Below are 18,666 nucleotides of genomic sequence, written 5' to 3'. Positions count from 1 at the left end.
GCCCTCTCCTGACCTCTAGAGGTCTGTCTGAACAAGCAGGGAATCTGTTCCCCGTCGAAGTTCCTGGAAGAAATGAAGCAGCCCACAAAAGTGCTTTTGCTGAAGGTTTCCAGGTGCTATTCTCGACTGGCTGGTCACCCAGTCCTCTCGCTGAACTTCCTCTGCTCCCATCTCTGCAGCAGCAGGGTGAGCAACTTTGGGCTGGAGTGTTCGTCTGGTCATTGCCTTCTGCATCATCCTCACCACTTGCTGGCTAGTTTTGTGTCACAAACATGGGAAGCTGCCAGGGAGAAGACTTGGCCAGGCTCTTCATAGTGCACATCAGCATTTATGCAGTTGTAGTTGATGTGCATGGATACTTTTTCCACAGCTCAGCTGAGGCACTTAGATCCCAAACACTGAAAACACCATAATGGCCTTTGCCAAATCTCTACCTTCTGCAGCTCCTAACCACAGGGATCTGTGAGACTGTGGTACTGCTCATATACTTTTCACACCAAAGATGCATGGAAGCTACAGTTCTGCTTTTATTAAACTAGGCCGACTCTTTGCAGTCTATTGATTCAACAAATCACCACTAGGGCAGAGTTTTCCCACTGAATTTTCCCTCGATTAAGAAATTAGAAAGAAACAACTAGAAGGCTGAGACTGGGCTATAGTATTTGTAGACAAAATAATGGTGTATCATTAACAAAAATACTGATTTAAGATTATTTTCTTTTTCCCTTTGCAATAAGGTGTACCACTGGCAAGCCTCAGTAAGCATAATTCAGTTACTGTTGTGGTACATTGTTACAGAACAGCAGGGGAGAGAAAAGGAGCTCTGGATGTATACTTGCTCATCTACAGATACATGTATGGGCTGTGGTATTTTTTTCCCCTGTGTCCTGGGGATGTGCTGAATGCTGAAGATCCCACAGCATGGCCTGTGCGTGCTGCAGTCTGGATCTAGCATACTGTGAGGTTTTGTTATCCATAAGGATGTTGGCTCTCAAAGTTTGTTATGCACGTGTATTGTTTTTTATTAAGAAGCTTTGAAGCAATGCTATACAAACTGTTATAATGGGAACACCTGTTTTACCTCTTTTATGTTCATTCCTGTGAACCAACCTCTTATGAAAATTCAGGACTGTGTGCAACGAGCTGCACAGTAATGTAAGCAGAGCAGGGCATTTTTACAAAGACCCACACCATACCTAATGAATTAGCTTAGTCTAAGTTCAGCTTCTAAGGACCCAAGCTACCAGTCTCCTGAGCAAAATCATAAAGCAAGGGTTACAGACACAGGGAACTCTTATGTGCTGGTAAAGACTCTCAAACTCCTGGATACTGAAAATCCAGCAGGACAGGATGAAGCCATTTTTCCAAAGACCAGGCTAAGCTCCTGCTGGAAAATATGACTAGGTAGTCTGGGGAAAGGTGTTCAGAAATGCATCAGGGAAAACCTCATTCTACATCAGGAATTATCTCCACAAACAGCATAAAGATGAGAGCATGAGAGGATGACATGGTGCTTTTGATTGATATTAGTAATAATACTAATCACTGCTAATGGAGGTCTTATAGGCTGTAACGCTACAACACACTATGCATTCATCCTTCTCCTTGAAGCTCATAAAGTAATGTCAGAGTTGGGAGCCTCTTTTATCATGCAATTAGTTCCATTTGGATTCAGGGCAATTCCTCATTTGCAGCAGCAGAGTTTGAGTCACAGGAGAAGCTCAGGCAATATGAGGTGTGAAATGCAACGATGTGGGCTTCGTGCTTTAGGGAAGTAAGGCACACATGTGGGTTCTCAGTCTGTTTTGGATTCTCAGGAATCAGGATGTTTGAGGCAATTTTAGGAGAAATCTAGTGTTTTTCTATTTGGGGATCAAAGGAGAAGCTGTTCAGGCTCCGTTATGGGAGTCACTGGTAGAACATGTCCTACATATATTCTACCAAGGTCTTCTACTATATTACTGTCTGGCACAATCGGGTCCTGTTCCATCAACTAGGTTTCCTTAGTGGTATCATAATAAAACTAGCAAAAAAGAATAAGCCACAGGACGGATGCTTGGGCTAAATTCACTATTGTGTCTTGCCACCATCACTAATTTATTGACAAAATATCAGGTGACCCCTGGCTACCTCAAGAGAACAAGTTTTATCTCCTTAAAATGCTCCAAATCGCTCTCACTCCCAATAGCATTAAATAGTAGCTCTAGTTCCCCAGGATGAACTGTTGTATCTGCATTCTTGTAGCTGGAAGGATGTCTCACAGAGAAAATGTAATTTCACAGCATCTTTTAAACCAATTCTACATTTGGGCTTATCATATCAAGCATGAAGTGACTCAACTGAGATTATGCTGGACTAGTTTGTTCCAATGCAGCAAAGTGGTGTATTTAGCCCAGGTTTCCAGAGGACCTCTTTGTATCCTTCCACATTGGGTTTCTCACACTGTTGCTGAGACATGACCAGCTCACAAGCATGCACAGCCTGACCCAACCTGTTGAACACTAAAAATTCTGTTCAGACAGAAATCAGACACATGCTCTACAGCTCAAGTGAAATTAGTGGCAATGGAGAGCTCTAGCCAAGAGCATCAGTAATTGTCACTCTTCCAGGCAAAGGCTAGTTCCCATGATAAGATCCTTAAAGGAAAGGAGAATCATCTCTGGTTCCTTGATCTTAGAATAACATTCCTCAGGTCAATCTGTATGAAACCACACATTAGAGGCAGCCATGAAATGGGGTATTATATTTAGGAATGGGTGATGTTCTCACATAGTTCAATCTGGGCTGGTGGCCCCTTGCTCTGCCTTGTATACAAATTACACAAACGTACAATCAACTTCCTATTCAGAACTGGAGCAATACATCTGGGAAGGATGCTGAAGCTGGCAAACAGGAGCAATAACCCATTTGCCTACTGCTCTGCAAGTCAAAGCCTTCTTCAAGCAGGGCTACTCTTGAACCCACTGTACACCCCAAGTGCTGTTGAGCGCAGAGGGTGAGATCTATTGTCAGATGCTGGTTGGCTGGAAATGTAGAGCCCCCTGGGAGCCTTGGAGCTGCATGTCTGTTCCGTTGCCACTCCTTCATCTTCTACCTCTCCTTCCACCCATGAGAGGCACTCCTGGATCTCTTGGTCTAGCTCCAAGTCCCCTTCGCCATCAGAGCAACTGTCAGTATTATAATCAATTTCTTCCCCACATGGAGGTTCATCATCAGTCTCCAGGTTGCTGTTGCTGCAGCTTCTGCAGAAAAATCAGAGAGATTGGTCGTCATCAAAGGATGGTGTGTTCTCTAGGAGTAAGAGCAAGTAACAGGGAAATGTGTATCAAGGGTTCAATCCTGGCTCTGCTTATAACGCATGAGATAATGCTAAGCAAGATCCTGTGTGTCTTTGTTTCTGTTTCACCATCTGTAAAATAAAGAGTGATACTTCCCTACCTCACAGGAGAAACGATTATTGTTACCACTATTATTGCTATTGCTTATACAGAAACTGAGTGCTTTATATACAGACAACCCCATTCTTGCCTTCAGGCATTCACAAAGTTATAGAAGCTGAAACACAGTAGAGGAGGAAGTATTCTGATTCCAGAAGGTTGTTGGTTTAATCATTATCCCCCTCGCTGTAGTTCTACATTTAATGTAAGGTCTAATTAATCTGGGTGGTTGAAGTGCTTTGGCATCTTTTCCTCCTGTTCCATGCAAGCTCCAAGTATTGCTAACAAGAGGCAGTACAAAGACTGGAGGCACTCGGGTCTTCAAGAACACTGGCTCCAAGGAGGGCAGAAACACCAGGAGCGCTTGTGTTTTGGAAGGAGCCTGAAAAGGGTTTGACAGCACAACTTCCCAAGGAACGGCCAAAAGTTCAGAGGCAAGTCTGAACGGCTAAGGAGAGACTCTAAATGGATGTCACAGCTACATCATATGGATCTCAGAAGGGCAGGTTACAATACTTACAGGAATGATCATGGGCTTACCTTACATGTCCACTTTGCACACTGTATTTGGTTAGTCTAATGCAATATTTATGGCAGAATTGTAAGCACTAGATTCAAAGGCTTTAAGGGATAGAGTCTTCCTCCTACTTAGCTGCCAAATTCCTATTTGGCCCTTAGCCCAAGAAGGCAGCCAGGTAATTTTTTTGAGACCAGAAAGAAGCTTGTGGTTTCAGTGCTGCCTGGGTCAGAATCTGGACGAATCAGGAGGAGAGATACTGAGCTTTACAACTCCAGGTCAATGTTTTCCATCAGACTCAAAGCAGGGGAATGTATTGCTTTGGGGGAGTGGGAAACAAATAATAATCTTTCACCACTGGGCCAGAGTTTCTAATTTGTCTCAAGTTGGGAAGAATGAATGACTTGGCAGATGGAGCATACACAGCTTTAATGTGTGGTCTGCTCATTTACATGTCAGTACCCAGAGTAATCTTCCAGCTCTCAGCTGTTTCACAGCAGAGCCAGTATCTGAGGTTTCAGAACATACCAAGGGTGTGAAGTACTGCTTTTGGATGTATTGATCCCTTCTCTCTTCTGCACTCCAAAAAAGGCATAAGATTTTCCTAGCTTTGAGACTCCAGATCTTAAGTGTATACAGACTACCCTGCAAGCAGAAACAAGCAGTGTCAACCCACTTCTCTGGCTGATCTCTAGCTTAGTGTACTTCAAAGGCTGGGTATAAAGGATTCTCTGAAAGCTTAATAGAGCTGTACAGCTTAAAAATAAATACAAGAATAATTATGCACTTTTACAGTTTCTGGCTCCACTTCAGTCTGCTCAGAAATCTGGGTCAGGAAGAACTCATTCTGAAATTGAGTATGTGACTAGAAACAAAACAAACCAACCAGGACAATCCTCCCAGCACAAAAACTAACAAATACAGTCTTTACTGAGTCTGATCAGTGGGTTTTATTTATTTCTTTTTTTCATATGCAGGCATGGCATAAATTACCGTAACACCGAGTACCTATGATCATGTTCAAAGCTGACTAAACTCAGGGGAACTAGATATTTCATTTATAAGCTCTGCTCTTGCAGCTTTGCAATCCAAAAGAACCAAAGAGTATCTATTTTAAATATTGCACTCGTATGTTTGGGAGAAGCTGCTAATGCCATTGGGACAGAGCATATCTGCCACCCAGCTCACTGGAGTTTGACAGAGGGAATGATTCAGTTTGCAACACAGCAACTGAAGATCAAACATTTGCATGAACAGGATAACAATTTAAAAAAATAATAAATCCCTATTATTACTTTAAGCTTGGAAACCAGAAAAGAGAGAATCTTCTGAATTTTTTCATAATTTAAATTATTTTAGAACTGGATTTCTGACAAAAAGGGAAAAAATACTTCCAGCACAAAAAGTGCCTTACTATGGAAGGGAAATCTGGAAGGAAACAATAGAACCAAGAAGAAAAACACACAAGCCTACCATTTACTAACTTTCATAACTGAAGGGACAGTCTTTATGAAGCAAGTATTTATGCATAAAACCTTTATAATGGACTTCAGAATCTCTCCCTTCCAAGATGGGCACCGTCATGTGTCCTACATACATAGTAGATGAAACATCAAGACCCTGCCAATCCAATACTTGGGCAGATACATTTCAGGGAGAGGTTCTCTACAAGTGAGGATGTGCCTAGACCATGTTTAGAGGTTGGGAAAGAGGACTTAGTTCATGGTTTGTTCTACCCTTTTCTCCTTTGCTGTGACAGTGAACAAGCAAGCCAAGTAGCACTGGTCTTAGTAGTGGTTTCTCCAATATGGACTGATACCTACTGGATCTGTGCTACCACCATGAATCATGGAAAGAGCTACCAAACAGCAAATAGATGGTACCAGTTTCCTCTAGCTGCCAATGCAGGCTGTAATCACGCTGGTGACATAAAAGTTGAAAGGCTCTTTATCACACTACCAAGCCCTACAAACCAGTTATGTCTACCTTCCTTCCCAATAATTCACTTTCTGCTGTGGAAAGCTTTAAAATGTGTAACAAAGCAATACAAATGGACTAATTCAAACCAGTAGGTTAGAGGCTCTTCTGAAAGAGGGGAGATGGCAGCACACAGCGTGCTGGGGGGCCAGCTAGAGTCCCAAAAAAGAAACTGGGGAGATGGCAGCACACAGCGTGCTGGGGGGCAGCTAGAGTCCCAAAAAAGAAACTGAAAATCATTACATGCTGCTTCTCCACATCACAAAGAGCTGCTCCTTTAGGAGAGAATGCAAGTGGTGAAACATGGAATGTGCAGAAATGTCAACACCAAGACTAGTGCACACCATTGCAGAAGGTATGCCTTTCTTTTCTAACAAAAAGTTAAGGAGTTTTTTGCTAGAGACAGGTTAAAGCTGCAAAAGAATTCCCTCCACCAACAAAACCCACAAACAAACCAAAACCAAACAAATAAAAATATCCCAAGGGATGTGAAAGAGATTTATCAAAGAATGTTGTCTTACAGAACATAAACAATGAAGAAAACCAATGACTTAACATTAGAGAGCTCCAAAACAAATATAACCTACAAATATCCATGAACCTGAACTCAGTACAGATGAGGGGAAGGAAAGGCTGGTGATACATCTGCCAACAGCCCCCCAGCTATCACAGGAAAACCTGTACACATGTTGGTTGATCTACTAATTCAAAACCTACAGCCTTGGAGCTCTCATCTATTCCAGCCGATGGGAGTCCCAACAGCAATTTGCAACTTTATGATGTGATAAATAGAATTTCTTTGTTTTGATTTTTAATTTGCATAATTATTGAGATATGACTTGATCTTAATTAGTTCTCCTTTCGTATGTGGGTGTGTTTGTTTGCTTGGTTTTGGAAAACAAGAAATATTTGGTACCCTATAGAATGATTCTCGGTTTTTTACTGGCTTAACATGATGAGAAGGAGAAGGGAGCCCAGTCCCTCCTCATGGGTCAACATGACTGGAGCTGGCAGGTATGACTGGAAAACACTTCTTTCGGGTGCTTCCTGCAAACTCCTCATTTTAAGACAGTCTACCTGCTAGGTCACAGCTGGACAGAAACCTTGCAGGTCACCTGTCATGCTGAATTGCACATAGGACAGTTCATAGCTATGATAGATTCTATAGCTGCCTGCTGGACATGGGAATGACTCTCTCTAAATAATTCTCCTTCACTTCTACATACACTTCCAGGGCATAGAGAAAAACTAGAGATGTCCTAAGTAATTTCTTAGGACTTTTCACTCAGATTTAGCTTGTGTGGCAGGTCACTCACTCTCTGTATAGTGTACTGACTGGTTCAAAATAGAATGTGTTTCATTTTTTTTCTGCTGGAAAGAACAGGAACTGACAAATGTCCTTCTTAGGGAATCTGTACTTATTGTTCAGGGTTGCTGCTTGACCTTCACTTGACAGGTGTATTAGAGAAGGAAATGGAGCATTTGTTTTGATTCATATTGCTCCTCTCACTCTTGAGAAATTTGCTTCAGTCTTGCAAGAGAAAAGCCAGGAAGTGAGGGGTTAAATGCTTCACATAAAAGGGAGGAAAATGCTAAGTCTGGGAACCATGGCAGGTCATGGACATACCAAAGACTCCCTATGAAGAATGTATCACCAAACAAACAAACATGTCTTCATCTTCTCTCTGCAGTGAAAAATAACATCCCAGTAGCTGCATAATCACCCAGTCTGTAACCCTATTTTCTCCTTTCCCTAAAATTTCTCTCCATCATGATATGCCCCTATCCTTTAGAAGCTGCCCAATGCAGGGAAGTGGCTGTGCATAAGGAGTAAAGCACGTCTCTGATATAGTTCATAGATTGAAATAAGGCAGAAAATGGCTTTCTTGAATTTTTTGAAGATACCAGATATTTCCATTTGTGAAGAGAAAACAGAAAAAAAAAAAAAAAAAGTCTGACCCATACAGGCCAAGTTTTCAGCAACTGCAGCATTCATCTGAAAGGAGGGTGTGCTTTTTCTCACTCAAGCAGGGTTTGAAGAACTCAGGAAGCTCCCTGACCAAGTTATCACTTGTGCAGAAGGGAAACAGTTCATTCTTTTCCAACAAAGTTGTACCAGCTGCATGAACAATTACATACATGCTGGTAAGTAAACTCTCCTGCTCTCTCTCCATTGAATTGGGATTGTCTTTCCATTCTTCTTTATTTTATTTTATTTTATTTTATTTTATTTTATTTTATTTTAATTTTATTTTATAATTCCACCTCTGTCATGGAATCTGAAAAGGTGTGAGTTGCACAGTTTTGCTTTTAAGGAATCTTTATGTTTTATTAAGAGTATTTTAGAGGAACACTGCTTCTGAAGATTAGCAATGAATCTAAAATTAATCTTAAACAGATGCATTTGCAGTTATCCCAGAGTACAATTCTACCTTTAATAGCTTCATAAAGTAGTATTTTAGGTCATAAATGAAACAACTATGATGCTTTTAGGTAATTACACCTGTAAGAAATACATTACAGCAACAAGATGCCAATAAAGAAGGGCTTTAGTCTGCCCTTTGTGTCTTGATTCACTTGCTACAAGGTGTGGTGCACATCTTGTAATTACTTTCCAATTTCATCTCTTCAATTCAGGAGCTCTCCAGGCAGCCCCCTGGCTTCCCTTTTTGCCTGAGAATAGACAGACAAGGCTCTGCTTAGTTCCTCACCTCGCCAAGGGAAGGAATCAGCTCTGTACTGATGCTAGATGGCTTCAGCTTAAAGAACCATTACATTCACCTCCTCTGTTGCTGCAAAGGAAATTATACCAACTTCATAAGCTTCCATGAGATTTTCCTTTCTAAAGGGTCTCTGCTGAGGACTTTTACATCTTACAAAGTCTCCTCAGAAAATGCATGCTAAGCCCAAGGCAATGGCAGGTGCTCTGGCTTTCAGGCCACCATGGCCCATCCTCTCTTGACAAATCTGAACGTTATAAAGCACTGCTTTGAATTCTGTTTGATATGCCTTAGAGATGTGTGATCTTGTTTTGAGTGTAGATTGTTTGGGTTTTGTTTTTCTGCCTGCTGCAAATAGCCAAAAGAAAGGCGTAATTCATTGCTAAGACTCATACTAATTAGTTTTACAGAAGTTCCCAGGGTAATTGTAGGCTGTAATACTTATAATTGATTTGGCCAGATTAAAAAATGAATGTCTCTTGCACCAGTTAGATAAGTAAGGAGCAAGAGGAGCTTTATCATTTAGAAAGGAGGGAAGATGCCTTGTAAAGAAAGGGAGGGGATGAAGAGCAAGGAATTGGCTGACTCCTGGCCAATACTGTCCCCTAACGTTCATTCAGGCTTGCAACAATTTAGCCCTGGGCAGCATTTTTCTTGCATCTAGCACAAGCTCTCGTAGTCTTCTCAGGAATTACTGTTTCCATTCTCCTTATTGGTGAGAAGATGGCTGGTGACTGCTGTAAGGGCAGAAGAGATGTTGAGTGCACACCTCTCATTACACAAGCCTGGGAAGCTGAGAAGCCTTGTATGAATATGAAGAACCTTGTCGTTGGTAGAACTTTGATCTTTCTGAGAAAGACGAGTTTGTACAGAGGACAAACAGGCACTTTTCTTCCATTTGAAGGGTACTAGCTTGACATTACATGACTTTCCTGGATTCTAGATATTTCAGTTAAAATCCAGGCATGTTTCTAATGCTAACCAGTAAAATTCACATGGGCTGGTCTTTAGACTTGCAGGATGGAAAAGCTGGTGAGAAGACAGAGGCTGTGGATTCAGTCTTATGAACAATCATGAATTTCTTCCTAATGGGGAACCAATCTATATATCAGGGCAGAACTAACATGGCATCTTTAGCACTCTCATAGCTGTAGGCTTGTAAGCATTAATAAAACCCACTGACTTGAACAGATACAAGTCAGCCACGAAATGAAGCTATGACAGTTGGTGCAGACCCCAGATAAACACAGGAAATAAAAGATGGATGAGCTAAAATAGATGGGATAATATCCACCCACCAGGCAGCACTCTCAGTGGCTTGGATTTCACATGGAGTTTAAGAATCAAAAGAAACATTTCCAGACCAGCTAACAATTTGGTTTTCTACTGCTTAAGCTTCCTGAGAAATATGAGCAGTCAAGTCCCTCTGTATGGGAAGGTATTTACTGAGACTACTGGAACTCATTAAGACACTGAATAATGTAAGAGTTGCTGAAAACATGATTTTGAAAATGTTTGGGAGCATTTCTCACAGTGTCTCTACCTCATGCAATTTCTTCTGAAAATGATAATCATGTTATTGATGATACTGAGCAGTTCAGCCAAAATAATACAGGGAGATTATTGAAATCCTTGTAATTGTTTTTGGGTTCTTCCAGTAATTGAGACACTGGCACTGTGGAGGGGAAAGAAATGCTGAAAGATTTTGGCTTGGATGCTGAAAAATTGTTCTGCTGAGGATAAATAATGTAAAGGCATGCAGGTTCTCCTGGGTTCCTGTTTCCCTTGGTGCTATTTCATACAGTTCCACTGACTTTATCCAAGTTTTGTAATTGGTTCTGTAAATTTAATTTCAAAAGTCCAAGTTCCATTTGTATATATCCCTTAGTTCTCTCTAAGTGACTTGAAGGATTTGGGGTTTTGAAAGCAAAATGTTTTAAGATGGTCAAGACACATTTAGACTGTGCTTTAGTTACATGTCTGTTTTATGTACAGGGTATTTTTTTTGGGAAAATAAATATGCATGCAAATATTTGCTTGCACACCAGATGATAGACATCTAAATACCTGAACTAATAACTACTGTAAATGATTAAATTCAAATCACTATGCCCTTCAGAGGAGAAAGGAAGTTCTTTGTTGCTACCTTTTCTTTCTGAAAATTTATTTTTAGCTGATAATATCTCTGATGTTTCAGAGAATAAATGTGTATATGTGTGTTTGCATATATGAATATGTCTATAAGCACAAAAAGTAGACAACCATCCCTTATCTATCTTTCCTTACAAACAGATAAACAACATACACATGTATGTATATATGCATACAACCAGACACCAACACATCCACAAAAATTACCTGGTTTGCTCTGTATTCAGAGCACAATTTTCATTACAAGCCAAAGGAGGTCTCAGGAGATCCTCCTACAGCCTGCTGACAGATAGCATCACTGAACTTTGCATTCAGGTGGAAGCAACCTCAGGGAAAAAGCTGGCTACTGACCAGGGCAAACCAGTTCTCTTACACAAGTCTTCAGGAGAGTGTTGACAAAGCAACACGTCACCTGAAAGGGGACTAGACCATCTGGGTAGGACCTCATCTATATTAGGACAGTCAACAGGCAAGCAGAAATGGTTGTCTAAAACAAAGTGTTAATCTATTTGAGAGATTAAACTAGAAGCTAAGAGGAAGACTGTGTGGCAAATGTTAGATCTTGGATTCTCAGTAGGGAAATACAGACATATTCCTATTCCACATGAGCTTGATTCATTCCTGTACCTTTAAAGTATCGAATGACTACTTTAGAAACCATTCTGCATAGCTCTTTTTTCTTTCATAGTGTCTTCAAATGGGTAGGCAATGACCAGGACTAAAAGTACTGAGCTCTGGTAAAAAGAATTATTTTGGTTCCAGAATGTCCAGAGAGGGGAGACACTATGGCACCATGTGGGGGTTCAACAGCTGGTTTACCACTAAATTCTGCTTTTAAGGAAAGCCTTCAGGCAAATCTTAGCTTCAGAATCACAGAAAAGAGTTTCTGGAGCACACTGAAAACAATTTAAGGCCAACATGATGACAAAGCACCGAAGCCTAAGAGGTTCCAGCTGATGGACATAAGGCAATACGGTCACCTCTCAAAGTAACTTAATTTCTAGAAGGTCCTGTGTTTTCATAGATTTCTTGGAATGAATACACACAAATCTGCAAAATCATAATCCCCCCAAAAGTTATGCATCTCATGCCAGGGATGCTCATCATAACTAATCTCAGAAACTTCCTGTAGTGTAACAATTTCTGAGGCTAATACATAAATTTTGTTCTCTCATCCTTTCCTGTGGAGCATGTGTGTGCAGTTGATAACATAATTAGGAGAGGGAGACTTTGTGTGTGTGTACCCATAAGAAAAAAAACACAGAGAAGGCAAGGTCAAAGAAATCTGTCTGGCCCTTAAAGCAAATGGAAGTGGGCCTCGTAGCAGAAACATCTGATGAAGTGTGTGTGATCAGAGATAACTGATAATAGATCCAGGTTAAAACTCCATCCTCCGCCCTCATCCTAAATCTTTTGTCAGACATAATGAGATTCAGATAAAACAAATCTGAACACTGGTGTTCAATAAATTTCAAAACATTCTGATCAATTACGTTTTTAACACCATATGGAACCAAATCCAAAACCTTGCTTAACCTCACTCATTACGCAGCTGATTTGCATATGCTTTGGACTCCATTAAGGACAACAAAAATTGTCAGCTGCAGAATGTAAGTGGCAACTCTTGCTAAATCCTTGATCTTGCCAAAGCCCTGCCAGATGTTCCATGAAGAATAGCAAATATTTCATTATGCTCTCCCTGCCTCCTAAAATTTGCCTGTCAGGAATTGCAAGGATGAATTTTAGTGATTTAGCACACTAGAAAAACAGTAGGCATGGAGGGCTGACACAAACATGAAGCACCACCTTCATCCTACATCAGAACTCAAACAGGTTTTAAAGGGATTCTTCGTGCCAGAAGGACCTACTCGCCAGGAACATATGACTCCCAGTAAACAGAAGAAAGAGTAAAAACAACCACCATGTGCTGTGATCTAAAGGAGACTGCATCGTCTTGCAAAAAGAATGTAGTACAGAATATAGAAGAGCTGCCATTGCTCTTTGTTGTACAATATGTCTCCTAATACTTTCTGTGTTCCTGGTGCAGGTTTTTAATAATGTTTCAGCTGCATAGCAGAGAGATGCTGCTTTCAAATGAAACCAGATGTAGTTTGTAGCATCTATCAAATCCCAGCAGGGAACAATTCTTGAAATCTCTGTTAACAGGAATATTTCTTGAATACTTTATAAAAATCACTTTTCAAATGCCTGCCAAAATGTTCTATGTGTTTTTACCTGAAAGTTGCAATTATATTTTCTTACTTTTTCTGCATGTGAATGTATGTGTGTATTTCTATAGGCATAGATAAATTCCCAGTAAAAATCTTACAAGAATATTTACACATCACAAAAGCAAGCATATTCTGAGTGAAAAATAAAGCAACATAAACTGACAAAATATTATTTAATCTCAATAAAACATGTATTTGGATAGATGGGGCAAATTAGAACACAGCTTGCAGAGCAGCAAAACAATCTTTGTAAAAAACCACCCTAAGCATTTAACATCACTCTCTGACTCAGAACCAAAAATGATAAAAGGTCAGTTCTTCTGTGCAGAGTAAGTGACTGAAAAGATATATCAGACTGTGCATCAAGGGAAAACTGAATCATGAGGTTAAAACACTTGTGTTTTAAAGATACAGATTCTGCACTGAGTGGGCTTGCAGTCACTGCAGGCAAACTGCTTTTCTCTCTTTGTCCCAATTCCCTATAACATGGACACAGAAAGCTCCATCATGCTACCTGAATGGCAAGGTTATAGCCTGGTGCCAGAGCCAGGGTGAGCCTGAAGCCCTCCACCATCTGTCTATTGCTGAATGAGGATGCCAAGCTATTAATTGCTTCTTCTATGTAAATGCCTTTCTCTCTGCTGAAAGCAGTAAGAAAATAGGTGCTTAATAACCTTAGTGGGTCTGGTTCAAAACCTCCTCTCAGCAAACCAGCACTCCAGTAAAGAAAACAGCAAGTTTCCGGATCCATTAGGGAAAGAAGTGAGTGTTCATCTTCCTGCCAGACAGGAATGTAGAGTTTAGCCGGAGGAATGATGAAGATGTAGGACTCCTGCTGACATCAGGAGGAGAGAGAAGTGCTCAGTAATACCAAGGATTACCTGGCAGGTCATATTTCAAAGAGAAATGTTGTAATTCTTGCAGTACTGAAAACAAGTGAAGATATAAAAGTGAAGGGTGATTATTCAGATGGGAAAAAAAACTGTCATGAGCTGCCAGATTTTCTGTGCCCAGTCTGGTCTCTGATTATAAGCTGCCCAACTAGCCTAATAGAGAAAGCCAGCCATCTACCTTGAGGAAAGACAGGTTGAGAACTTGTGTATGCTAGTTCCACTGGACCTGAAAACCTCATTAGTCTGGAAACCTTGTATTTCCTGGCATTTGACTTTGTATTTGTTTTCCTAGCTCTTCATTTTGTCTCTTTGCTCCAGGAAGCTGCTTATTGCACCAAAATAAAGGGACATCTGCTCTTCTCATGGTGGGTTCTGTCTTCCAGGAACAGAAACACCAGGAAAAGACCAGATCGTGAGTTGTTCTGGCTCTTGAATTGTTCCCGAAGGCATTGAAAAAGCCCACAAAAATTACATTTGCCAGTACAAACAGTACAAATCTAAGTGCCAGAATATACATACATACTTTAAAGAGGGAATGCATTTGGGAAGGTTTTATTCATGAATACATACAGGGTTCCTGAGTGCTGTAAGCTGTGACAGAATCTCTTTTCTTTTTCCCTCTTCTCTATCAAATCACGACAATATAATTTTCTCTACAGATCTTTTTTGCTGGACCACCTTTACAGGAGTAGACCCCTTATAACATTTCTAGAGTCAGTAACACACAAGCCCTTAAAAAACACTGTATGTTGCTGAAGAACTCAGGCTCTAAGTATGGTGGGGATAATAGCATGGTAGAGCAGGTGCAGCCAAATCAGACTGCCACTGATTTTAGCCTGAGTTTGCCAGGCTTATGCTGGACTTCCTCCTTTTCTGCACAGCCAACCTGCAGATAAACTGTGTCAGATTTAATGGTGCATGATACAGGCAATTCACTATCAAGGAAAAAAAAACATCACTGAGGCAAGATGGGTTATCAGCTTAGCTCAAAAAGCAGCCTATCAAGAAACACAGCCAAGGCAATTTCAGAAATCTATAATTTTGATGTTACCTTAAGCCTAAAACTTTGTTTGAAAACTTCATACTTCTCACAAGCAGACTAGCAAAGCCAGGGAGTATCAGAGCAGATATCAGTCTGGATGATAAAGCAATACACTTAGTGTGTATGAAGTGCTGTACACATGAAAGGTACAGGAAGGATGGCAACATTATACAGTTCTACCCTGCAAGGAATCAGAGCTGTTATTATACAGCAGTTTTCTCAGGGCTATTACACACCATTGCTTACCCACCAATCAGCTTACCTTTCTGGGCTTCTCTACAATATGAATCACTTTTAAATAACAATGCATTTATTTTACATACAAGCTTTGCAGCCTGAAACACACCACAATGCTTGCTGAGAGCAAGGGAAGCTGCCTGATGATTTATCAGAGAAAGATCTGCTGAAGTGTATGGAGCTGCCCTGGCCTGTCCCAGCTGAGCAGCTAAGCACCTGAACAGCACCACTCACCACTAATTTTGCAAGCATTTCTGCAGGGAACAACACTGCTTTAAATATTGTCATTTTTAAAACAGGAAGCAAAGAATTCCAAATTCAGTGAACAGCTAGTGGAACAATTTTAAGGAATGCAAGATATAAGACATATGCCCTTGTGTCAAAACTTGGCAAAGGTACAAGGTCCAGATCCCTAATTCTCAATAGATTATTTGTTAGTTTGCTAGTGAGTAAGAATTTCTGTGCATTTGATAATCATAATTACAACAGCATTGAGAGCCTATAGTGCTTTTTGCATCAGCCTTACACACTTGCTCCATGACACTGGGCACTATGACAAGGCATGGTGCAAATTCCAGGCACTGCTGGAGGAGTTGTGCACGCTTGTGTAGTTCTGGGAAAGCAGGGGCTTGGGAAATGGCAGAGCAAGGTTAGGGAGGCTGTAGGTCCAACGTATAGCTTAGGCAACCTTTCTCAGCTATATTCCTAGCAACAGGCATCTGTGAAAGACAGCATATATCCTGCAAGGTTGCCCTACTGAGATGTACGTGTACTTTTGGTAACTCTCTCATATGAGTTTAGGAGGAAAAAAAAGCCTAGAATTAAATACACTCACACAATTGGGGTCACACAAACCTAGGCTGCTGAGGGTGAATTCATTAAGCAAAATGGGTACAATATATGTTCAAAGATCTGTGATGACAGAGGAGCAAAGTCAGTCACCACAAACCAATAGTTCTGGCTTCAGAGAGATGATTTTTCCACCTTCTTCTGGTGTTCTAGATATTTCCAATACAAGAGGAGTCCGTGGAGAGACAGTCAGGGAAGAAGAAAATTTCCTGAGCTGTCTATTCCCCTGTTGTTTCAAGGTCTGCCCCCTCAGAAGCTTGGCATACCCTTCTCCTGTGCTACTCCCTATAGTCAGGAAATGCCTAACATTTCACTTCATATAGAGAGTTTCCTTTGAGATGCATTATCCTAACGCTCCTTAAACTCAGACCTATCAATTTCCTCTGTTGGAGACTTTGAATTTAGATATCTTTGCTGTACTGGAAAATATCCACAGATAACAAGACATTATTATACAAGATATATCCTTGGAGATAGAAACTGGCTGCTGGTAAAGATTGAAATGAAGGGCAGAGGGGAAAACCAAAAATACTATTCTTACTTAACCTGACAGTGTTTTAATCACTTTCCCAGCGTGTTGTACCCAAGAGCCCTTGGATAACTTCCTGAACAAGACTCAATTGACACCTACCATATAAAGCACTTGATTCCCCGACAATATCATTAAGCATCATTACTGGAAATGGATAGTAGAGTTCAATGCTAATTTCAAATTTAATTTGGTGTTTGAAAGAATTAAAAAGATATATAATCTCCTTTTCTCCCCACAAACTAGTATTTGGGCCCTGAAGGCAGCATCCTTAGCAAGCTAAAAGACAGTCTGGGGGGTTCTTTCTGTGACACTTTATGAGTGTGCATTAGATTGAACAATTTATAAAACATATACCTAGCATAATGCCTGTGATAGCAGGAATTGAAACCAAACAGTTTGTGGTGAGGATAGTTTTAAAACACTAATTGAAGTGGGGAGGAGGTGCTGTAAAAGACATGAGGTTAATGTGCTTGTGTTTCTGTTGCTGTGGATCTGCAAACTAGGGATGTTCGGGTCACAGAGAAAATGAACCAAGTCCATAAGGTAGCTGAAGAAAGCTGAGAATGGAGCTCCCAACTGGGGCCTATGGGGTTAGCACAGCAGCACTGGACAGACAAACCCAGAAGGTCAGGCTTGGGATAGTACAACAGAGTGGTGGGAATGATTTTGAAATATGTCATGCATTAGTAAGCCTGAACACAAGATCGGAAGCTCATACTCAGATGGTGGCCTATTTTGAATTCTGAAATCCAAACACTATATTTTCCCATTCACTTATCCAGTGCTTCAGCATTTCATTGTATACCTGCTGGCCTGGCCTTTTCTGCCATGCTGTTGCCAGATCACCAATGATATGTCCATTATGGTGAAATGAGCTTTGAATCAGGTGATAAATCGCTGGTTTTGCTGCAGCTGCCAACATCTCTTTAATGTTTAAACAGTATGAGCGTACACATACATATCTAGTAGCTGCTTGGTTATGTTTATTTTGGATGAGGTGCTATGCAGTTTCTTAGATGTGTGTTTCAAATATTCATAGATGGCAGGCTACTGAAATATCTTTCTGTAGTATTTATTTATAGGACTTATTTATCAACAGGGTCAATCTTTATGTGTCTAGCTGCAGTATTACTTGTTGCCTCATCCATTTTTCCCAGACAGTGTTTGTCTATCTAACAATATCCTTCTTCCTGCAACATCTATTCACAGGATGTCTGTCCAAGGCATCTTCTCATGTGTATCCATGGTATCTATCTCTTTAATTTTATCCATATATCCACTACATCTATGGCTCACCACCTCTCTGAAGCACTTGCTATATCTCTCCACGCCATCTCTTTATCTAGTCAATGGTATCTGTCTCTCTCTAGTGACTCTCTATCCCTTTCTCTCAGTCACACACAGCACTGGAATGTAATTGTGGATTTTAGATCAAAAACACTGTTTCCTTTTTTTGCCAAATTTGGCTCACAAATCACTGATTAATTTATTTATTTTGATGGAAAGGCTAGATGTAAGAAATAAGGTCTGGAAGAGTGTAAGTACTTTTGGGTCAAAGACTCTTGGCTCACCACCTCTCTGAAGCACTTGCTATATCTCTCCACGCCATCTCTTTATCTAGTCAATGGTATCTGTCTCTCTCTAGTGACTCTCTATCCCTTTCTCTCAGTCACACACAGCACTGGAATGTAATTGTGGATTTTAGATCAAAAACACTGTTTCCTTTTTTTGCCAAATTTGGCTCACAAATCACTGATTAATTTATTTATTTTGATGGAAAGGCTAGATGTAAGAAATAAGGTCTGGAAGAGTGTAAGTATCTTTGGGTCAAAGACTCTTTCCCTTAGGCTTATGTGCTTCCCTGCGGTGTGAACTGTTCCCTGCTGCGAGAGCAGGGAGCTGAACTAAGCTGCTGTTGTCTTAGAAACTCATCTTTAAACAAAGACGTTGCAGTGACAATTGCCTCCCTGATCTCCTCCTGTTCTCCTTTCCTGTTCTCTTTTTCTTCTCCCTTCTCTCCTCTCTTCCTTTCCCAAATCTGTTGCATCCATTCCTCTAAGTTTGCCCCTTCTTTTGCCCA

The 18,666-nt window shown here is 40.6% G+C and overlaps 1 protein-coding gene across 1 annotated transcript in view; it reads right to left on the bottom strand.

Moving 5' to 3' along the window:
- Window positions 1–2,938: 2,938 nt before the first annotated feature.
- AGBL1 (ATP/GTP binding protein-like 1) overlaps window positions 2,939–18,666 on the bottom strand; it is a 276,400-nt gene continuing 260,672 nt past the window's right edge. Inside the window, exon 23 of the mRNA XM_010001309.1 lies at window positions 2,939–3,242. Within this exon, the coding sequence (XP_009999611.1) occupies window positions 2,939–3,242 (304 nt within the window). The remainder of the gene's footprint in view (window positions 3,243–18,666) is intronic.

The sequence above is a fragment of the Chaetura pelagica genome, unplaced genomic scaffold, assembly GCF_000747805.2.
Source record: "Chaetura pelagica isolate M959 unplaced genomic scaffold, ChaPel_1.0 scaffold737, whole genome shotgun sequence".
In the NCBI taxonomy this organism is placed as follows: domain Eukaryota; kingdom Metazoa; phylum Chordata; class Aves; order Apodiformes; family Apodidae; genus Chaetura; species Chaetura pelagica.
This window is presented reverse-complemented; position numbering and strand designations above follow the sequence as displayed.